This window comes from Mobula birostris, chromosome 11 (genome assembly GCF_030028105.1).
Source record: "Mobula birostris isolate sMobBir1 chromosome 11, sMobBir1.hap1, whole genome shotgun sequence".
Taxonomy (NCBI): Eukaryota; Metazoa; Chordata; class Chondrichthyes; order Myliobatiformes; family Myliobatidae; genus Mobula; species Mobula birostris.
Window position 1 is genome coordinate 68,124,504 of NC_092380.1, and position 24,556 is coordinate 68,149,059.

The 24,556-nt window shown below is 36.7% G+C and overlaps 1 protein-coding gene across 1 annotated transcript; it reads right to left on the reverse strand.

Annotated features, from left to right (window-relative positions):
* Positions 1-126: 126 nt before the first annotated feature.
* tnnt3a (troponin T type 3a (skeletal, fast)) lies at positions 127-23,789 on the reverse strand. The gene is made up of 10 exons (XM_072272439.1): positions 23,627-23,789; positions 19,280-19,301; positions 17,747-17,792; positions 14,291-14,407; positions 13,923-14,000; positions 12,742-12,855; positions 12,197-12,306; positions 11,233-11,323; positions 6,548-6,588; positions 127-432 (listed from the first exon to the last, which is right to left on the reverse strand). Exons 1-10 carry the CDS (start codon positions 23,787-23,789, stop codon positions 384-386), a joined length of 831 nt encoding a protein of 276 aa, XP_072128540.1. The 3' UTR covers positions 127-383.
* Between the last annotated feature and the right edge of the window lie 767 nt (positions 23,790-24,556).

A 24,556-nucleotide genomic window follows, 5' to 3' on the forward strand; every position in this document is an offset into this window, starting at 1 on the left:
TCACTTCCTATCTAAATAAAAGACTCAAACCTGATTAATCTTTCCAAAGAGTGTAATCTGGATCCTCATTTATTGAGTTGCCTCACTGTACATGAGACAGAGACAAATATTCAGTTGGAAAGAAAATAAGTTAGATGCCACACTTTATTTACAAAAACAAGGATTGTAGATGAGGATGGGCATGATATTAACACAGTAAATAAAGGGATAATTGTCATAGATCCAATGTGCAATATAGACTAAGGTAACTTGTTGTTCGTTTCAAAGCCTTGGACTTAATAGTTTTGCAGAATGTTTTGCCACATGAGAAACGCCTAGCAAGAATCCAAAGTTGAGGCAATACAATCGGGTCATGCTGCAACAGAAGGCACCTCTTCAACGGCTTACTTCCAGCGACCTCCAACCTTGCCCTTGCCAGCACCCTTCTTGCTGCTGCAAGTCACAAACAGAAAAAAAAACTTTGTCAGTTACTTCCTGAAAACCAACGTCCAGTTCCTCTTTGAGAAACTAATTTGGCCTCTTGGTACATTTTCAAACTAACAAGGGATTCCTGTCTGCCACCGGAAGATATCGTGTGAAGATTTTCCTAATAAAAGTAAATCCATTGGAGATGTCACCCTGGCTTCTCATTTTCTTTTATGGCTTTGCCTTAAAAGGTAAACCAGGGGAAGAGTGTGCTGTCTGCATGAGTTGTTCATGAATAGGGATAATTATTTAATGATATGTTTCTTTTCTTTTAATTTATATATTTTGTGCCCAGTGCTCCCTATCCTGGGGGCACTGCCAAAACCCAATGTCTCCTCTCTTTATTTGGAAAGTGGTCCATCTAGTGGACTTGAGGAGAAATAACAGTGTTTAATCTGAAAATGAAACATTCGTCGGATACTAATAGGATTTCGACTGGGAAGCAAGCAGTTTTTTTTCTAGAAACCATGTTGCCAATTAGTGTCCTTTGTATGAATTTAAACAGACATTTCAAATGGGGCAAAGGGAAGCTCTGTTACTCAGGTGCTCTTTGGATGCCAGATCAGCAGATTTTTCAGATTATGGATTTCTATTAAATTTATATTTACCATAGAGTAACAATTTTTATCCAGTGAACATGATATATTTCACAGGAGCATGGGAATAAAGGGTCCAGTAAGTCTCAGGAAAGCTCGAGTTGGAGAGCTGAGGAGGCAGGAAACAGCTGAGTTTCAAGGAATGGTGAGAAACAGGACCCTGGCGAGTTTCAAAGGTGTAGGGGAAATGGGCCCCATTTTGTGAAAGGGAGTGCAGGGATCAGCCTTGGTGAATCGATGCTAAACTAGCAACATTTTCCAACAGTCACATGATGATTAATTAAAGTTTTACTGGGTAATGGTGTGAAATCAGTAATATCAGAACTGTCAACTATTACACAATGAAAGCTCACAAAATGAAAATCAGAAGAGAGTGATACAAAGTAGCTGAGCTTAACCCCTAATTAGTTGTCAGTCCAGAAAAATAGAGGTAGTGACTTCTTCAGATTTAGATCATACCAATTTATATTTACCTAAAATTGAAGTAGATGAAAATATTTTCTTTTTACATTATTTTAAATGAAAAAGGCAGCCTCATGCTTTGGCAAGATTGTATGCATTTTATAGACATCAAGCAAGGCAACATATTCAAAATCATTTGGTTTCAAAATGTTTATCCTAACTTTTGTAATGTAAAGTGGTATATTATTGCCTTATTTATTTATTTTTTGTTTCTTGCTCATTTGAACCAGGTTTAGCACTGGATGTCCTTGTTTACATGCACAGGTAACGTTGTTCAGTGATTCACTCAGCGAGAAAAACTGTGGTTCTATCTAATAAGTACATATCCCGGTATACCACTGAGCTGTGATGTGGGGCAGCATGAGGCAGATGAATGCTCATAGATACCCAAACTAATTTTATGATGAGTGACATTAATAATAATATGGGAGGGGGTGAAGGAATGACAGGGGTAAAATGAAATAATTCATGAGGACCAGATGGATATTCTTGAAGTTTAGAAAATTAAAATGTTATCTAATTTAAGGTGACAAACATAAAGTTGACAGGAAAGATAGAAAAACTAGTTCTTCGCACTGTGCTTCAGGATCAGAGATGAATTAGAAGTTAAGGAATTTGGGTGTAATGTCAGTAACTGAGGTGCTGAAAAGCATTCCCCGAATGTCCGTGATTCATGGTTTATTTTTAGTCAATTGTTTTTTGATTTTCAGAACTTAAAAAAATTTAGCAGCCGGTGCGATGTCAAGCATTTCTTCAGTCTTTGGGATGATACTCTGCTGCCTAGGAAGAGTGGTTAGAAGCCACAGAACAAAGGGGCACAGTGTTTGTCTCAACAGAGTGCTTGATGGGACAGTTTTACAATTCTGTGGACTATCCTATCGTGAATCTCCCACTGCAAATTATCCCAAAGACAGGACAAGCAGATGGGGAAGGCGGGTATTTGGGATCTAACATGTTATGGAAAAAGATATTTGGCAGATTACAAATCTCATATAAACACTCTGGTAATTTAGGAATTAAATGGGTAAAGTAAGTGTAGGATGGCGTCAAGTGCAATTTGAAGAAGTTAATGAAACACACGCTGGTCTGGATAAGGATTAGGATTGGAGATGTTTAAATGCAATAAAGAATTAAGTAATATTTTGCAAGTATGCAAAGAAATAATAAAAAGGTGCCTTAGGAGATGACCAGCAATAACTCCAGAGACAAATAGCGCAGAGTCACAGACTCAGAGAAAAACTTGCTGGGTTAAATCCCATTCAGGTTCATAAATAGCGAATAATGTCTGAGTACAAGTAGTGGGTTCTGTAAGTTGTGAAAGTAGCTAGAAGACTTGTGAAACTAAAGAATTATGTAATTATGTGCTTAAAACTATGTAGTGAGTCTTTCAGTTGTCTAAACTAATCATGATTAATAGAATAGTTGTTAGGCAAAGTCCTTGTCTGGTATATTCTATCATGTGGTTTATTGAATTGGTAATAGTATGCAGAGTCCATATTTAGATTATATGCATGTGTGTGTGTGTCTGTGTGTGTGTGTATATATCCCTACTCCTACATTCTAAGGTACTTTTGGAGGAATTTGTTGTGCATTTTCAAGGAAACAAGCAGGCAGGATATGGAATAAGGTGCAAATCCACTTATCTTCTTGTCCCATTGTGTCATTAGAAGTATTTCAATGTCAGATATAGAAGACTAAGAACACTTGCAAAATCAATTTATGTCTCGTATCGTTATACTTAACTTACCTGCTTAACCATAGTTTTCATTCTATACCTTTGCAAGCTTTATTTTTAAAAAGTGCATGCTACTCTTTGTGCTTGAATCATAAAAGTCAACATGCCAGCATGACTTTGGGTCTTCAGAAAACAGACATGCTTCACTTACCAATAAGGAGTCTTGGTAGTCTTTAATGTAGATTAATAAATTACTTACATAATGCAGCAGGAGAGACCAGCCTACCAACCATCTTCTGAATATTATAAAGAAGACAACTATATTGGATTCCAGTGAAACTCAGAGTGGGATTCCCATGGATGACCTAACTTTATGACTTGATCCTCATTCATTCTGGGCAACGTTCCAAAATTCGCATTGATTTTTTACCTTGTCAAAACTAAATCTTACCCTAACAGGATTGTTGTACAGTAGGACAGAAACACAATGGTGGCAACATGAGAAAATGGATCATTCTCTTTCCTTCGGTATTCAATTCATAAAATATTCTTCAAGTTAAAGAAAATAAATTTGTTTTGTTAAGTTAATTCATCACTTTCCAGGAAAATTGTGATTCCTTTTCCTGTGATACAATTCAGTTCACTTCCCAATATTTTGTCCCATTAGGAATATTTTTAAACTTGCTTATTTGTGGACTTGTAAACAATACAACTGGGAAGGCTGTTATCCCAAGTCGTCATGTCACAATACTTTCACAAGAAATCATTCGTTATAGAGTCTTTGACTGGAGCTGTGAATGGAAACAGTGGGCTCTCAGTCCCACGTGGTTTCAGATTATCTATGATGCAGCACAGAACCAGCATCAAACGCATAACGTAAAGACAAAGGTTATCGCGAAACAAACAGTGAAGGGAATCACGCAAATACAGGAACCTTAGTACAAAGCATTGTGGGTAACTTTAAGCACAAAGTAAGTGGTCAGACTATTATATCATGTAGTATTAGCAAAGAGGTCTCATCCAGAGCTTCTTTTGCTCCATCAAGGATCTTTTTATGATTGTGCTTGCTGGGAACTCAGAAAAACCTTCTCATTGGAGAAGGGTCATAGAGTTTGCATATTCCTTGTCCAAGAGGGCACGATAATCTTCCCAATACCCCAGGAACATATAATTTTACACCTAGTCTTGTGTATGTATAAAACTCCTTTGATTATCTAATCCCAATACTTGTGTTTGATAGTCATAGAATCATACAGCACTAGAAACTGGTCCTACGGCCCAAATAGCCCATGTGGTCTATTGGTTATCCATTTACACTAATGCTACCCTAATTCCATTTTATTCTCCCACAATCCCATTAACTCCTCTCAGCTACACACCAGGGGTAATAGATAACTGCCAACTAACCTATCAACCTGCTGCCTTTGGGGTGTGGTAGGAAACAGAAATACTCCGAGGAAACCTACACAGTGAAATGGAGAACCTGTAATTTCCACTCTGCAGACAGCATCAGAGATCAGTACTGTACCCGGATCTCTAGTGTTCTGACTCTACTAACTGCACCAATGTGGAGTATCATTTTACACATTGTTGCAATAGCATTATGCCTGTTCTGAATAATTGATGATTGTGATGCATTACTGACCCATAACTACCTAAGAACATATTCAATATTTAACAACTATTTGGGCTACTTAGTACCATTTTAGTACAAAACAATTTTTAAAAAATCATAACCTCTGCCCTGATTGAGTTAGGACTTGAAAAGCACGTCCAATAATATAAAAAGTATCCTCTTATTTTCAAAAAATAATTGTCCTCAAAAATACTTTTCCAGCTGGTTAACTGAAAATAAAAGTGTTCTTCAAATATAAATGGGTGAAGTTTTTCGCCGTGATCATTGAAGGAAGGAATGTTTTGAGAGATTTATTCACAATGCTCTGCACCATGGTTTGACAAGCTCCATGAAGTCAACATCAGATTATACAGTGTGTTCTGTATGTAAGTGAAAATTCACTGAAGGGAAACAGTGAACTAGATAAAATAGAAGAGGGATTAAATAGAAAGAAACATAATATCTTGTCAGTGTATCAATATGGGTCTAAATAGGTTAAAGGTTATGGAGTTTCCACACAACTAGATTTTAGGCTAATCAAAGGTTTTCTATGTAAAACATCAACGGTGGAAATCAATTCACGATGGCATTAAATGCAAGGAAACAAATTTTGTCGACGTCAGCAGTCTTCCAATATGTTTTAAGCTTTGTGTGATCCTAGATGCAATGAATCAATAGTCTATTCAATTGTGAAAGGCTCTAAAATTGATCACAGTATCATCTGCATATTGACTCTTCATTGTCACTGAGAAGCAAACACTTTTATCTTAGCCTGTGAATACCAAGGCCAATTGTAACTGTGCTGTTAATTCTGCATTGAACTTAAAATTTACAATTTTTGGTATTTCTAAAGGGAAAATGACATTTTTAATGGAACTATGATTACAATCATAGTTATATAATTATATGATCATAATCTACACAAACCAATGTAGAAAAAAATCTATCCCTAATATATAATTGCAAAGCACTGATACTATTTATTGTTATTGAACACAGACGCTCATCAAAGAGGATGCCTTTAGAAATTAGTTGTATGGTCTCTGAAATTTGAAAGCATCTTTTTCACAAAATTCCCTCAGTTATGGAAGTATAATGGATTATTGTTTATTGATCATAAAATCACACAGCACAGAAACATGTCCAAGCTAACCATCAGGTACTCATTAACAGGAATCATTAACTAACTTCAGTTTCTCGGCATGGCTGAAAAGGTAACCTGATGTATGTATGTATGTCTTGATGAAGGATATTGTGAAAAAAGCAAGGTCTCTCTTCTCTTTTGCCTGTAATGCCATTGGTGTTTGGGGCACCACTGAAGGTCCTCCATTTTTGTCTACGTTCATGGCTTCCTTCATCATTTCAGTGTTTCCAAAGTAAGATATATATTGCTTAAGTTATCTGAAGATAATCAAGAGGCTTTGTTCTAAAAGGTCTAGCTATAGCCCAGTTGTGTGGAGACTGACATTTCGTATATGGTTTAAAATCTTGGATTGGCATTTCAGAAAAAAAAATAATTTAATTCCAACAGGCACTGGTGATAATAGTAGTTACATAATAGTAGTTAACATTACCAGTTATAATAGTAATGTATTGTGTTTTCACTTGCAGACCAGTACCATGCCTGTTTGAATTGAATTCCTGTTAGCTTTGTTCATAGTAGATACATTAGATGGCCATGCTTGTGAGTTCCCTTTGATGAAAGTTTGGAGTCGGGGTTAGCAATATACTTACTGTTTTTGAAGTTCATCAATGCGATTTCTGGCTGTAGTGATCTGTAAACAATATACACTCATTAGTGCCTATTGCTGAAGACTGACAATTACCTGTCTTTGGAGGTTTGGACCACTTGGCTGTTGAATGGTTTGTTCTCACACACGAACTCAAGTAGAGGCAGAAAGGAACCTGTTGGATGAAATTTTACCTGTCCACCATTGTGCAGACATAGACCAATACTTACTGTGTCATCTTCCTCCATCCATCCCACTGCTTGTCACCCTATGGAAAATGAGGGACCCTGGATATATGACAACCTGGCTCGAGAACTGTACTGAACTGTGGTAGCTAGCCTGATAGCTTGTTGAGGAGGTAGCAGGTTTAACCAGAGGTCAATTAATCAATGCAACAATGTCACACCTTCAGTGAAGGATTAAAAGAAATGGTGGCTCTATGTTTTTATGCCAAGTACACCACTGTTGCTAACAAAAAGACATTGATCTTGCTCAGAATGTGCTTCAAAACTACATTGATTGTGATACCCAAATCAACTGGCAGGTGGGTGGGTGCAATTTAAAATACTGTAAGATGCATTATCTACATCAAAGATGGCAAATAATACATCAGTAATCATCAGTAATAATGATCCCATTATGCTCATGATGGGACAAACATTCCCTTCATTAGTGTAATTAGCTAAATAGTTACTAATTCATTTGCTTTTGGAGAATAATGATGTATTAAAGTGTACTGCATGTGTGAGTTTGTCTCCATGTTTTTTATTGAGCTTTGTTTTGAAATAAGTATTCCAGTTTAAATCCTAAGTAAACGACTGAGCGTGCAAATTCTCTGGGATATTGAAACACCAAGTTACTCGGTGGACTTGGATCAAAGCAGCATATCTTCCATCTATTTGTCACTATTACAAGCAAAGTGAACTCTTAATGTTGCTACAGGAAGGATCCCTTCATCCTTGGATGCACTTCCTCACAACGAGGAAAAGATGAAGTGAAAAAATGAGTCACACTCTCTTGTTTCTGTCTGGTGAAGGATCATCCATTCATCTTCTAGATCCATGCAATAATTTGTGTGGAATTCCTGTTACTCCAGAACAAGCATAACTTAATATAATGGCATGATAAATACTAACTATTAAACATGATCCAAAAGCCTGAACACTGGATTATTTTTTAGGAAGAATTGTACTTTGACAATTAATGCGATTGGCCAAACAAAAGTATGATCATCTGATTGGTTAGATAGCCTCTTCAATTTGAGAGACAAATCAAATTTTAAAATCAAGAGATTATTCCAGTAACTAAAAATCACTTGTACTTTGTCATCTTTTTGACTAGGGACTGGATGTTAATCAGAATGGTAACCTGCTACCTTCTCCCTGCGTATCTGGTGTCTGCTTGGCTTACCATGCAGCCGGCCCATGCATATTCCAGGCAGGACCCCTACAGCTGTGGCACTTACTGTGGCTGTGTTTAATACTTACAACTTGGAGAGTAGCTCCAATCTTGTACGTAGTGACGTAGTCTAAAATAAATTACAGCAATATGTAGTTCAGTGGAATTTTACAAACATGCATTATGTATTATGTCAGGAAGTAATGTGTACAATTTTCTTTAATTTAAAACATGAGTGTGTCTATGTTAAATATTGGGCCTCATATAAAACTATACCATTTTGTGCTTAAGTTACATAATGTAAGATAATTTCACAATATTGTTTTTTTTTAATTTTCACAATAAGATTGTGGAAATGATTAACTCTTAATAAAATGCTGCTACTTTGACAAGGCTTATTATAGAGAATAGAATATTTTTTTAAAATTCCTGATTAGCAGCTCTGTTGATCTACTTGGCCACCATTCATAGAGATGGATTGAGAAGCGGACACCGAACAACAATATATGAGATGCTTCCAAGATATTATACATTTAGGATATTATGTGTATCACTGTAACTAGGTGTGGATAACTAAAATGGATGAAACAACTTTTCTCCATTCATTTCTATTGACCTGTCTCTCAAAAAAGATTAAAGAAGGAAAATTCTCTGCTGTCAGTTTCATGGTAAATTACGTTACTAGTTCACAAATAGGTGTGTTGGGCTTCACTATAGGTTGAGAGGATTGAATATCTTTGATTTTAAAAAACTACATCAGACATAGAAGGTTTAAAAAAAGTTAGAAAAAAATAGGACTGGAATGTGAAAAACTCTATAAACCAAAATATCTTCTAAATTGTACCCAAATCCTCAAAGTGTGTTTAACTACAAAATTATCAGTTAAATAAAGATAAAGGAATTGAGGATCCAAGAAGAGAAATGATAGAAAATTTATTAACAGAGTTAGCTTCTAAAGAAACCCAGACAGGACAGACCTCTAGGTTAATATAATATAACCAAAATGTAAGATTCCATATATTGACTGCCCAGTAATAAAACCTAAAATTGGGTAAGGCTAAACCTCCATTCTTTTTAGCTTTTTGAAGATTAACTTTATTTAATTGAGAAATTTTATTTTTCCATATATAAGAAGATATAATAGAATCCAAAGAATCAAAAAAGGATTTAGGAATAAAAACAGGTATGGACTGAAATAAATATAAAAATTTAAGAAAAATATTCATTTTAATAGAATTGATTCAGCCAATCAATGATAAAGAGAGGGGCAACCAATTTGATAGTGCCTTCTTAACATAATTCAGAAGTGTAAAAAAATTTTCTTTAAAAGGAATTTATAATTCCTAGTAATTGTTATGCCCAAATAAGTAAATTGATTTCTTACAATTTTAAAAGGAAGGTCCTTTTACGTCTGATGTAGTTTTTAAAGAGTGGAATAGATTGGGTACTAAATGTTTTCATGATTTATTTGTTGCAGATAGTCTCTCTTCATTTGAACAACTGTCAGTTAAGTATAGCCCACCGAGAACTCACTTTTTTTAAATATTTACAAATTAGAGCCTTTTTGCGTTCTCAAGTACATACATTTCCTAAAAGTCCAGATAAAAATTTACTTGATACAATTTTTAATTTGAAACCCTTCCATAATGCATCTGTATCTAATATTTATGGTATGTTGCTGGGAATGAGAAATACTCCTTTAGATGAAAGTAAAAATCTTTGGGAACAAGATTTACAGATTTCATTTTCTGAGGACACTTAGAATAAAACTTTTAAATTGGTTAATACCTCATCATTGTGTGCCCGTCATTCCCTTCTATAATCTAAAGTTGTTCATAGAGCCCATATGTCTAAATATAAGCTGTCTCATTTTTATTCGGATATATCTCCCTATTGTGATAGATGTAACAATGGAGAAGCTTCACTAATCCATATCTTCTGGACTTGTCCGAGTCTTGAAAAATATTAGAAGGAAGTATTTCAAACTTTTTCGGTGCTTTTTAAAGTAAAATTTAAACCTAATGCTTTGACTGCCTTATTTGGTATTGTTGGAGGAAATGATATTATTTTGGAGTCACATGATTTGCATATTTTGGCCTTTATGTCTCTTATAGCCAGGAGGGCATTGTTGCTGAAGTGGAAGGATGCCACTCTGCCTGCTCATACTCATTGGTTACATGATGTTATGTCATGCTTAAACTTAGAGAAGATTTGCTGTTCAATTTCTGAACCTAGACGAAATTTTTTGACGTTGTGGGGACCTTTTTTGAATCATTTTCAAAATCTTTGATTTGCTATTATGCACAGATATTGGCTAATAATATGTTTTACTATATGTTAAGGATTTTTTCCTTTTCTTTTTTTTAACTAAACAGCTGTTTTTTTCTGGTAGTGGGTTTAGATTTTTTGTATAATAAAATTATCTCTTTTTTTAATATTGTTTAAATTTAACTTATATGGATATGGGGTAATTACACTTCATCTGTAATTTCAATATATTGTAATCGATGTATATTAATATATCCTACTGTACTCTGTATTCTTTTATGTAAGAAATTAATAAAAATATTGAAAAAGGAAAAGAATATCTTTGATTAAGTTTGAAAGCACAATAAATTAACTGTAATTAAGAGTTCATTTAAAATAGGATTGGTAAAGATTTCGTACAACTTAATTTTTTCTCATTTGCCATGTTCTATAGCACTATTAACTACCAGGTACGAAAAGAAGAAACATTCCCAGGTGAACCGATGAATGTAATATAACTGGATTTCCGGAGACATTTGATAAGGAGCCACATAAACAGATACTGCACAAGGTAAGAGCACATAGGATTGGAGGATAATATGGGGAGGGGGAGTGACAAACCAACAACAAAAAACAGGAAGTCTAGATAAGTCAGTCACTTTCCTGACTCTCAGTCAGTTACCAGTGAGGAGTTGCAGGAATTAGTGCTGGTGCTCCACCAATTAATACTTGAAAGAAAGGACCAAGTTAAAGGGCCATTTAAAGTTTTCTGATGATGCAAAGGTGGGCGAGTCTAAACATGCCAACACAAAGTAGGAAACAAAGAGCCTGCAAGGTGACAAAACAGATTAGCTTGGCAGAAGGAGTACAATATACAAAAATATAAGGTTGTCCACATTGGAGGGAAGAACAAATTATGCAATAATCAAAGAGGAAGGTTGATATGCATCCACAGACAATAGTACATTAAACACAAAAAGTCAGCACATGGTACATCAAGTAATTAGGAAGCCTAATGGAATGTGGACCTCAATGGATGCATACCTCATACTTCTGCCTCTTCAGTTTTTCACTCAGGTCAAATTTTTCAGATTCTAGATGGCACAACCAATCATGGAGCTCCTTTGCTTTTTCCCTGGTAGTTTAAGAAAACAATAACGATAAAGATAATGAAGAGGTGCAAATTATAATTTAGTCATCCTCTCACAGGGTTTAGCAAGAATAAAGGCAAAATGGGGTGAAAATTGTTTGGGTATCTAAACCAGTCCTTCATCCTCACATAGTGGAGGACAAATGGTGTGGAATCAGACAATCTCACTCCTTCCTTCGGGGAAGGAAAAAAGTCAAATTTGATGTTCAAGATTAGAAGCACAGCATTCAGACTCATTATCCAGATAACCTTTAGTTTTGTCAGCCAATTTCAGGTGGTTTCATGGAAGAGGATCCTCACCAAGCTGCTTAAAAAGTGGGGAGTCAACTCTGTTGTCAAAAATAGTAAAAGTACTTAAATTTTAAAATTAAAAATTGCATACAAAAAATTCAAAACACAACAAGGTGCTCAGCCTATCACATCAGGAATGTTTGCAGCAAGTGCCAGATTATTTCTGATTTGAACATTTCTACCACCAAGATTTAAATATTTTTGTTTCAATCAACAGGTTGAAAATTCACAAAAATAAGATTAATTGGATAAGTCTGTGCTGTCAAATTCAACAGCCCTCCATAAATCCAACTATCAGCACACCTTAAGATGCAATTTCCTTTCTGAATTTCCATTGATCCTAGTTATTTTGTTCTTTCTCTTATAACAAACAGATTAATTGAATTACATGAAGAATAATTCTCTTTGTCATAGGAAAAGATATAAATTTCTTGGTGCAAAGGCTGTGACTGAATAAATCTATTTGTCCTTCAAAGTGAGTATTAACCAACCCAAGGTGGCAAGGTCACAAGGACAAAAATAGGATCCCATTACCCTTTGCACAGGAGTTCACTTGTCAGGACTCACCTAAGCTTGTCTTCATTAAGATGGTCAATGTTAAGTGGCTTGCGTCTCTCTGCTAAGATTTTCTTCTTCTTTTCCCTTTCAGTCTGCTTCTTACCTCTCTTGTGATCAGCCTAATGCAACAAAAGTGTAATTGTTAATTTTAAGGATACATATTTCCACTTCCATTATTTTTTCAACCAGTTCATCCTTGCAAATCAGTATCTCGAATTGCTTTGGATTTGCAACTTCAGTAGCCTTGGCATGCACTGAGAGTATAAATTGATAAACCTTTTATCTTAACACCAGAAAATTGAATTTCGTCTGATCGGAATTTGTTAATATGCTTGTTCAGCACCCACCAAAAATTTTCAAGGTAAACTAAGGTTTAGTTTGTGACTTTTAACCTGATAAAGTTCTGATAAACTCTAGTACATCCTTCATTCCATACTTTTAATCCTGGGCTGAGCTTTGAATAATTATACAGTGCCCACATGTAATCGCGAGAGCTAAGGAAAGATATGGAGCTTATATTTTCAAGAAATCTTAACCGCACGCTGGCATTTTACCCTGGCAAGGTAGCTGCTGTATTGAGCACCCATACTGGTCAGAGCCTTCTTCTTCTTGGCATCATCATCAGCCCTTCTCCTGGCATCACCCTCCTCCCTTCTTGCCTTCTCCTCCTATTGAATGAATAATAAGAGATTTTAAAAACATCACATTCAGAAACAGCACAAAACTCAGAAACCAAGTGGTTGATTTAACGCAAGGAAATCAAACAGATAAAGGACTTGCTTGAATTTATTAACACTTTATCTGTTTGATAGATTCCAAACTGACTGATACGCACTTAATAAGGTCAAAATGTATTTCAACATACTCCAAGATTACAATTGAGGAAAGTGTCAGACAACATTTAGTGAAGTTTCAGAATCAACAACATAAGAACAGACCTTTCAGCACATTGTGTGTTCAGAGCACCAAGACCCCTTTTACACTAATCCCACTCGACTCTCCCCATATTCCCAACAACTCACCCCCATTCTACCTCTTACCTTGACACTGGGGACAATGTATGTGACCCATTAACCAACCTACCCATATGCTTTTGGGATATGGGGGGGGGATCCAAAGAAAATCTACGTGGTAGAAGAAAGTAGAAACTCCACAGATAAAGCACTCAGTCAGGATCACTGTCTTACACAAAGTGAAGTTTGTTTTGCAGCAGCAGTATAGTGCAAACACATAAAATTACAATAAATTACAAAATAAGTAAATAGTATTAAAAAAAAATGTTCAGTCGTGCTCATGGATTCATGAACCTTTCAGGTTGATGACAGAGGGAAGTAGCTGTTCTGATTTGTTGATTTTGAGTCTTCAGGCTCCTGTATCTCCCCCTTTATGATAGTTACAGGAAGAGGGTGTGCCCTGGATGGTGAGGGTCTTTAGGGATGGATGCCGCAGCTCTCTCGTGATCATGACTGAACTTTACTGAAAGGAGCTGTGAGACAACAGCTCTACCACCTGCCTCACACTGCCATTCTCTATGACATATAACATTCAAGAAACAATAACTCAGCACGGTATGTGCTTTCAAGTGAGCAGGGAGAAGACCACAAGGTAGGAAAAGTGCATTTGTGACCCATCTTATTACTGATGCTAACTATCATTTCTAATAGCTCTGTTTGCTATATGCCACCCAGGATGGTAAGAACTGAAGTAGTTAAGCCCAGAGTGGTCAGTGACTTACTGCCTGCTTAGCCTGACGCTCCTTCTCTTTCTCAGCACGGATCCTTTGTTGTTCAGCTCTTTCTGCTCGTCGTTTTTCCTGCAGAATAGAGAATAGATAAATGACTCAGGGTTCAAGGACAGTGTCTTTTTAATTTCAATACATGAAGAATGTTAGGGTAACATCTGTAGGCTTATCACAGTGATGCAGCCATCTCTACTGTTGTAATGGAGCTGGGATGGTATAGCAGGGAAAGTTGTGGCTATGCAACAAAACCACAGCCAGTTTGAGACGTTGATGCAGAATGAGATGACTTCTTACACAGAATTCTATAGTGACGTAAGCAGGAGCAGTCCCTCAGGTTATTTAACTATTGATGCAATACTCACAATCCGCTCTTTCAGGGCAATCAGCTCCTCTTCCTCCTTCTTCCTGTTCTCGAAGTGAAGATCAATCAGGGCTTGCAGCTCAACCAGATCTTTGTTCTGCCGCTTCTTCTGGATGTCCTGAACACCATGCAAACATAAAAATGATAATTAAGCAGCAAAAGAAATGTTGGATCCAAAGTTAATTTCAATTCCCTAATAGAACTGAATTGTATAAATCAATGGGACATAGTGCTTATAGCACACCTCTCTCTGACTGAACAAAGTAAGATCTGAGCTTTGGACAGAAGGTAGAATAGCAAAAATGTGAAAGCATGCTGAAAACAGTGTAGCCTAGAACACTGCTGTGTGTGTTATATTACCACATTGTATATGCTGTACATACAATATAGCTCAGAATTCACACTTGAAAGAATAAAAACTGTATAAAGAAAGACAGGTGCTTCTTGCTTTGTTTACTAATATTGATAATCTGACTCTTCTACCTGCAGGATCTAGCAAGTACCATGAACTACCAATCTAAGGGAATTTCCCTCGACAATTGTCCTCTAAAATTGTAGTCATCACAAATATTATTTCACCTCAGCAATATACTCAAAAGGTCTACACTATCAAACATTACAACCCAAACTCCATTCAAGAATACAACAGAACATTAGCTATTATTAGTAATAGCCTTATGCCATTTTCTGTTCACCTGGAAATGGAGATAACTTCTATAAACTGTTTAATTCTTTGACAATTGTTAATTAATTTTGTACCTGTTAGCTGATTTATTTTGAACAAATAACTGAAACACATTGCTAAAATTAGCACTTGAAAGTAGGTACCGTATTCATTGCAACTGCAATTGAAAATGACATCTGGGTATATTAAAGGGATGTAAAGATGGCATTATGAAATAGTCTTGCAATCTCACTTTGATATCTCAGTCTAGAGCCACTGCAGGTCACAATGCTATTCATCTCAGGCAGAAGAAGAACTTTCAGTCAGTTTCTAGTTTTGTTGTGTCTCATGGCATCCTTGGTGTATGGATGTTGGTTGAGCCTGTTTATTAAGTTTATTAGGACTTGGCAGAAAAATCTGAGTCAGCTGTGACATATACCCTCAGTAACCAGAGTGTATATTCATGGTCTTCTGCTGCTGTAGTCCATTCACTTCATGGTTTGATATGTTGTACCTTCAGAGATGCTCTTCTGCACACCACTGTTTTAACACATGGTTATCTGAGTTACTAGATAGATAGATAGATATACTTTATTGATCCCAAGGGAAATTGGGTTTCGTTACAGCCACTCCAACCAATAACAGAGCATAAATATAGCAATACAAAAACCACAAACAAGCAAACAATAAAATGCAAACTATGCCAGATGGAAAATAAGTCCAGGACCAGCCTATTGGTTCAGGGTGTCTGACCCTCCACGGGAAGAGCTGCAAGTTCGATGGCCACAGGCAGGAACGACCTCCTGTGCTGCCCAGTGTTGTATCTCGGTGGAATATGGCCGAAGTCCAACAGCAAAAAGTTCAAAAGTTCTACAAACACGTTCCTCGATCGTAATATGACCCGGATTGCACCATCTGTTGTTAACCAGAACAGTAAGCACCCAACTCCTTTACGCTTACCGCTCTCAGTGCACTTCCGGTCAGCCAGAGCGGTCTGGAAGCCGTCCATGGAGAAGTTTTGATTGGGTATGTCCTCGTGCAGCCCCAGTAAAACACATAACACTGCACTCCCGAAATGTTCTCTGACGCCTGGCTAGCACTGTCAACTCGTCCATTTTATTACCCACCAAACTCCTCTTCTCCATAAGTCTCTGTTGTCTCAACCTGGTCCTTTTTCCTTCACTTTGTGATCCCCCTCTGCATCCTCTGTGTGTTTTCCTTTCTTTTTCAATCTTTTTATTAATTTCGAAATATAGAAACAAAACATAGCAATAATACAAATAGTAGGAGATATATTGTTACACTTAAGAAAAGTAATTATAAAATCAAATAGTGTAAGTTAACAAAGCTCCCAATCATGTAGAACTGACAACGGATAATACAAATCAAAAAAAACTGAAAAAAAAATCATGAAAAAGAAAAAAAAACAAAACCAAAAAAAAAACCCCATCCCCAAAGAAAAACAAAATTAATGAACTAAACTAAAAGACTTGGGCAAAACTAACAAGTTAAAAATGGAAAAGAAGAAAACCTTAGTGTCGACGACTCCATTCCCCTCCAACAACAGTACAGAGAGATAAAACAAGTTTGGAAACTGTGTGTTTTCCTCCAGATTTCAGCAGGGGTGTCCGCCGCTCTGCTCGCTAAACCGGCCGGTACTGTCACCTTCCTGTCAGCTTGAGCCAGTCTGGCCATTATCCTCTGACCACTCTCATTAACAAGGCATTTTCACCCGCACAACTGCTCCTAACTGGATGTTTAACTTTGTTTTTCGCACTATTCCCTGTAAATTCTAGAAACTAATGTGCATGAAAATCCCAGGAGATCAGCAGTTTCTGAGATACTCAAACCACCCTGTTTGGCACCAACAATCATTCCATGGTCAAAGTCATTTAGGTCCTGTTTCTTTCCCATTCTAAGGTTTGGTCTGAATTACAACTGAACCTCTTGACCATAACTGCATGCTTTTATGCATTGAGTTATTGCTATATGATTGATTAGATATTTATATTAACGAGCAAGTGTACAAGTGTACCTAAAATGGTGGCCACAGAGGGTATACTGTACAATTATATTTTGCCTTCATCATCATTACGTGCTGCGTCATATGACATGGGTGATCATGGTCGTATCCATGAGCATGATTCTTCTTGGCAAGTTTTTCTGCAGAAGTGCTTCGCCACTGCCTTCTTCTGGGCAGTGTACTTACAAGATGGGTGACCCCAGCCATTATCAATACTCGTCAGAGATTGTCTACCTGGTGTCAGTGGTTGCACAACCAGGACTTGTGACAATACATCAGCTGCTAATATGACCTTCCACCACCTGATCCCATGGCTTCACATGACCCTAATCGGGGGGGGGGGGGGCTAAGCAGGTGCAACACCTTGCCCAAGTTTGGCCTGCAGGCTAGCGAAGGGAAGGCAGGCCTTACACCTCCTTTGGTAGAGATGTATCTTCATCCACCACCCAATATTTTGCCTTATCATTCTGATCTATCCCAAACAGATTTACAAATAGTCCTACTGTTCTGACACATACATATATAGAATGGCTGATTAATTATTATTAATTAATCACAATTAGTTCTAGAAAATAGTCCATAATAGTGGTGAATGCTGAATTTGATCCTGCTCAATATAGAAACTGTAGTTCATTATTTTCTATCAATTGGTATTGTTTATAGACAAACGGTATTATGAGAAGGAAGTTTCAGGAAAGTATCAATTAAAGCAGTAGTGTACAAATTGCAAATAATATGTACATTTATCATTTGACAAATGCTTCACTTACATCAAAGTCAACTTTCTCCCCTTCTGGGATTTTGGGAGCACTTAATCTATGAGAGAAAAACAGTGTGAGATGTTAATGGCAGTAAGAATTTAAATGGAACATGAAAAATGTTGAATTGTCCTTCATCATGGTGAAGGTGTGCATGCAGGGGTATTAAACAATTTCAGTTTCAGTGATCCTTCCTAATCTCACCCACCTTATACTCGCATATTATCAATATAGTATTCATTTTCACTTTGTAGGTGAGTGGAAATCTGATAGTTCTTCATTTAGTGACTGATCAGTTTCTGATATTTACCAAAGTAAAATTTGTCCTTACTAAATAAAAGAGAATTATTGTCATTGTTGCCCTGCATGGTTATAGTAACTCTAGCCAGGTCTCTTCTGTGCTCTAGGACACTGTCCAAATTTAAGAACATCTCTATCTGTCTAGTTCCTCTTCAAGTGCATTTTCCCCATTCTGAGTTAATGTGGATAAGGTCCAAAAAGGGTGTGAATAAAGCAAAGTGGTAAATTAACCAATGGGTTGTTGAATTAGGACTGCTCTGTCTGACAAGTTTAAATGCAAAGGATATAAGCTTAAGGAATTACATGGGAGGAAGAGGGAGAGAGAGGGGGGAAGAGGGGAGAGGGCAGAGGGCAGAGGGCAGAGGGGAGAGGGGAGAGAGAGAGTGAGAGAGAATGAATATGAGACCAAGGAAGGACAGAATTTTAAGAAAAACTGGTGAACATGCATTAATGAGAAAAATAAAAGGATAAGGACAGCAAAGCGAAAGATGAAGAAGTGCCAGATAAACAAGTGAATGAAAGAGGCAAAAAGTAGGGGACGATACAGAAGAGGAGTGCCAAAGGTAGAAATGGAGGTGAGAAGAAAACAAAGAAAAAAGGTGAGGAGAACGAGTCAGGGAAGTGTGATAGGGAAGGAGAGAAGAGAAAGAAACAGAAAGAGAAATAAAGGACATTAGGGAAGAAGAAAGGCAGGAAAAATATTCAGAAGTAATTTGCTTTCAGTTAGAAGGGAAACAAAAAAAAGAAGAGTTGACAGAGAAGGGCAGTCAAATGAGATATCGCCTCATGCAGAAATAGAAAATATTAATTTAACCATTTACAAAGCTAAATGTTGTCATGAATTTTTCTATCAAAGGAGTAAGATTTTTGGACAGGCAGATTTATAAGATAGCTATCATTAGTTTTTCTGTCAAACCATTTTAATATCGATTTCCAAAGTCTAGGTTTTGGGATTATTTCTTAATTAATCTTTCGTAGAGCATGGATATCAATGGAAATGTCAGCATATACAAATTGCCCCTGAATTATGAAGATTGACTAAGGTCAACAACATCGATGGGTCCACAACTCGAAGCTCAAGTGCTATTGTGTTGCTCAGTGACTACTACTAGAAATCTGTGAACACCAAGTGCATAGCGGATCTGATGTGAAATACAGATGGTGAAGAATTTGGTCTTGACCTGGCACTTTTTGGGTATTCCTCTATTAAATAAATCTCAATATTCATGAAAAGTCTCTACTCACTTTAGTCTGTGCTTTCCCTCCTCTGCAGAATAGAAAAGAAGCAAAATAGAATTTAGCCTCATTAATTACAATTAAAAATAAACATGCAACACAACATTAAAAATGTTTAATTTCTTAAGAAATTAAATAAGTGAAAATTTAGTATACTACAAATGCAATCCTGCTCTCCAGTTCACTCCTCTGAGAGTGTTGACTCCTTATTGGGGACTCTTCTGCAGTGGATGGCTTTCATTCGATATTCTAATCCAAATGGCCCTTCTTAGCTGCTACACTTTGATAGGTAATCCCAGACAACCATTCAAACCTGGTAAACATTACAGATGAGCCTAACCCTCTGCTCATGAACAGAGTCCTCCCTTCAGGAGCTTCAGAAATGTAGTCAACTGGTCACTTATTGATCATTTCTGTCCATAGCAGAGTGATGATGCATCCACTGCCTGAAAACTGTCCATCAACATGAGTCAGCACCCTAAGAACAAAACAGGAGCTGGAAATGGCAGCAGGAGAGTGGAAAAAAAAACAAATATAAATCAAGGAATTTTATCAGAAGATTACCACAACAGAATGGATGAATCTAAATTATGGAGTGGCTATAAATTGTCACCCATTTTGGGTTCAATAAAGTCAAAAGATATTGTCAAAAGATTTTAAGACTTCAAGAATATGCTTGTTAGGCACAATGGGATGAGCTGATAATCAATCCTTCAATAAAAAGGATCTTGCTTTTTCAGTTATAGAACTTTACAGTTTTTAAAATCTACCGAATGTTAAGCCTAAAGCAATTCTTTAGAAACCAATTAACAAAAAATATATATATGTGTAGACACAAACATACATAAATACATACACACACACACACACACACACACACACACACATGCGTATATATATATATATATATATATATATACACACACACATATACAAGCACATGCAAATCTGGTGAATTAACTATATCAGACAATGAAAAGCCCTGTGAGCTCCCTACTGCAGAACCCTCACAGAGGTCTGTAGGAACCTGCCAGCTATTGTTACAGACAAACCTCAGCATGGCAACCAGATGGAAAGTAACTCTCTCTTCATATCTTTAATCAGAATCCTTCAAGTGTCCAGGCATACATCAACCATTTGATATCAAACACGTTCAAAAACGCATCTTGAATGTGTCATTCCATATTTAAGTTTACTCCCTCCAGTGTGGTCATTCTGAATTTGGAACAAGGCTCTGCACTCAGGATTTTCCCTCCTTTGGTCAATTTCACTGTGGCTGCAGCCTGACTTATCGTCCCACTACCCAGCCTCATCTGCAAGTGTGTACAGGTCAGCCATGTGTCCTGTTGAACTCATTTTTACGGTTGCTGTCCACCTAAGCTGAAGGGAAGCAGCTTCTGGCTGGACCATGTGGATTTTACAAAATCAGGCAGCAAACTGAAAGGGTGATTGTGGAGAGACAGTGTCCTCTGGTGTCTTTAACAGAACTGAATTGTATAAAGGTGAAGGGGTGATTATTCAGAGGAAGAAGAACTTTATACTATCTCTAATAATGAAATGTGTTGAAATTTCACCTTTGAAGTGAATAATCCCATATGGAATGTGACAAATGCTACTTTGTCCTTGTTAATAAACACACTGAAAAGTGCCAAGTCACATGATGTCACTGGGATGAAAACTATTCATGATTCCCCAGTTAAATAAATAAAATTTCTGTTTGAAGCAGGCCTCGTTATTAGCCAAGCTTTCTGTAATTTATTCATATTGCTAGTTGTCAGCCCTGGTTGGTTTAGTTTCTGTATTTAATTAGGTGTTTCTGGAGTTTCGGCATAACCATTTTATTAGTGTACTTTGACATTTGTGAACAAGTGACAATAACTCATAATGCTTGGTTCTTCCTTTTTGATTTATTTTTCCTCATTGTCCACACTGCCAACATACAATGCCACTTTTGTTTCAGCTACAGAGTGACTGTCACCAGCTGAGCTCAACAGATTTGTCAAATCACCAAACAACAGGAACTCTGCAGATGCTGGAAATTCAGGCAACACACATCAAAGTTGCTGGTGAACGCAGCAGGCCAGGCAGCATCTCTAGGGCTTCCTAGAGATGCTGCCTGGCCTGCTGCGTTCACCAGCAGCTTTGATGTGTGTTGTCAAATCACCGACAGGTGGGATTGTTCAAGTGAAATATGGATGTCAAATATATCAATTTCAACAGCAGTGTCATTAAAGCCAGTGAAGTGGTTCAAAGCCTTAGACTCCTGTCTGGTAGGTGTTATTCTACCTCCCAGCGGAAATTAGGGTAAAAAATGTAAACAAAAGTGCCAGTCATAAAATAATTGATAATGTCTCTCTGTGTGACAGGCAAATATTTTGTACAATGGCTTCGCTTTAAACTATTTAAAATATTTTCTATGATTATCTTTTGACGGAAATTATTTTGAAATCTGCATAACCTTTGTTTCTGTAAGGCATAGGAGTAGAATTAGGTCAGTTGGTCCATCGAGTCTGCTCCGCTACCCCATCATTATTGTCCCTCTCAATCCCATTCTCTTGCCTTCTCCGCATAACCTTTGAACATGGAGAAGGATTAAATCCACTCCTGTTTTTATCCAGCTGGTTTGATATTTCTGATACCCTTATTTTCCAACGAGCCACCCACTATGCACTCAATGGAACCTTCCCAACTCACATCACAAGCACTCACACTCACAGAAACTAGATTAGTTCATGAAATAAAGACAATTGTGATATCGCCAATGATACATGACACTTTACATGTTAAAAATTATGTGGGAAATGAAGACAGATTATGAAATTGAGAGTATAATTTACAAATATAACATTTTTAAAATTTGCTTTGTGAATTGAACCATAAACAAAACTTAATGAACACTGCACTGAAATCTGTTAAGGTGATTGATGACTCTGTAGCTATATAGTGTCAAATAAATAGTCTGCTGTGGAATTACCTCAAGCCATACATTTACAAGTTTAGCCCCGGAGAACTGAACAAAGAGAAAGATGGTTAAGAGTTTAGTTCTCTGAAGCTAGAATTTATAAACGTATGGTTTCCGATGATCAAACCCAAATACTGTCTTTTTCATTATTCTCATAAACTGTGAATTGCAATGAGAAAATATGACAGAACAAAATAAGATTTAATCAATATGTTTACTATAATAATTACAATAGATGACATTTGTAGATTGACTTAAGGTTACCAGTGAGCAACACAGATCTGAAGTTTTGGCCAGGGCCAAAATACCTCATTTACTTCAGTATTTGGAGGTCAGAATAGACTCAATATCCACAAACTTTGATTTCCAATTGGACATGTAAATGGGCCATAGTTAAGCCTCAACATGTAGCCAGCTTTGTACTGAAGTTTTGTACAAGGACTATTTCACAGGATGCTCAACATCAATTTATCCATGTTAATCATCTTTCCAATCCTGTTTAGTTCTTACAATTAATGGAAGCCTGGAGTCATCAAATGGATGTAAACAATCAAAATGATTTAGTTGGTCAGAAACAACAATGCACTTGTGGACAGGCACAATATGTCTACCAACTGGATTTAATCTTCTTCTCATATTAAGAAAAATTGGACCTCACTTGTTCATTAAATTCCCTGATTTTGTTTTTCATCATTAGGTGAGCAACAATTATGTTCCTTTTGAAGCTCATAAAATTATTTATAGAATTGGAATTCAAGTGTATTTTGTGCGTTGTCCCAAGCCGAAATGTAATCCTCAGTTCCAAGCATAAACCTGTGGGTGTGTACCACAGACAGCTGTGTCTCAGGTTATCCATCAGCAAAGTCTAAACACTGATCAAACTTGCACTGTGTTCCAATGCATAAAAATGTCCAATTTTTACTGTAATGCCATTACGTTGAAATTTGGTCAAGAAAGTAACAAATTTAATTACACATACTTAACTCAAATATCACTTAAAATGTAAGCAAACTCTGTGGGATTACACCATATATTTTGTTTTCCTGAGAAAGCAAACTGAACACCAAAATAAGCAACTTACATTAGGTTTTACTGAGCAGGGAGTTCAAGCTGGATGCCTGTGCAATAGAGCAGTAAAATGCCTTTCAAGTATTAATGATTCCATAGATTCTAAGTTAATGTGGCTAGTCTGGATCTCAGCCAAAAGTCAAGATAGTAGCAAGCATGCATCAAGCTGGAAGAGGGTGGCAGAACTTTGTACACTTTATCTAACCACATGTTGACCAGGCTGAGTGGTCAAAGTTGTCCCAATTGCCGCAGACTTTTCCGCAGCGAAATGTAACTGGTCTGAAACACTTACTGAACAGGTGATTTGGAAGAACGAAGCAACATACCTTCTTCATGGTGCACTTCTGGGAGAGGCCAGGTACATGCAATGAGCAGCAAATACAAAGAAGCAAAATACATGTTAATGAGTGTTGGAAAAAATGCTAAAGCAGCAAGGATTACTCTAAGAAGAGTCACCAAGTTATCAAATGAAAACCCCTTTACCAGCATCAGTCATTTCATCATTGAATATTGTCAATCCCATAATTTAAAATATTGCTGCAAGTGTGCTTGTTTAAAACCTTTCCATTGTGATAATGATTAATAAATATTTAAGTCGCAGCTAATAACATTCCCTCAATTTCAGGAAGACATAACCAGGGAAACTACAAGACATGAAACAATGAAGGATAAAAAGTGACCCGTAATAATTGGAGATAACATCCATGGAATAATTAGGAATATTGATGACATGGGATGATTGAGAATAAAGGAAAATAAAATCAACAAACTGAAGAAGGACAACATGAGAAGTAGAAATGGTGACGGAAAGTGATGGTAAATAAAGGAAAAACAGAACACAAGGAAGACAGAAAAATGAAGAGAAGAAAAATCAATGTAGAAAAAGAAAGACAAAAAGAATGAAATGATATGAATATGAATGACATAAATGGCAAAGAAAAAAAAGATGAAGGAAGTGAAGAATGAAACCAGAGGATGAATGGAAATTTCATTACATACCTTCTGGGACAACAACCTCCTCTGAAACTGTTAGTGAAGGACAAGCAGGAAAAGAGCAGAGCAGGAGATAGAAAGGTATCACGGAGAGCAGAAAAGAAACAATATTGATGCAGAAAAAAAACTGTATATATACAAATAAAGAAAACCATAAAAAAAACAAAGCTTCACTCCTCAACTCCTTTAACACCATGTAAATTCAAGTTCACTTCAACATATGTATATATCATCTATTTGTTGAAATAAAGGGTACTTATAAG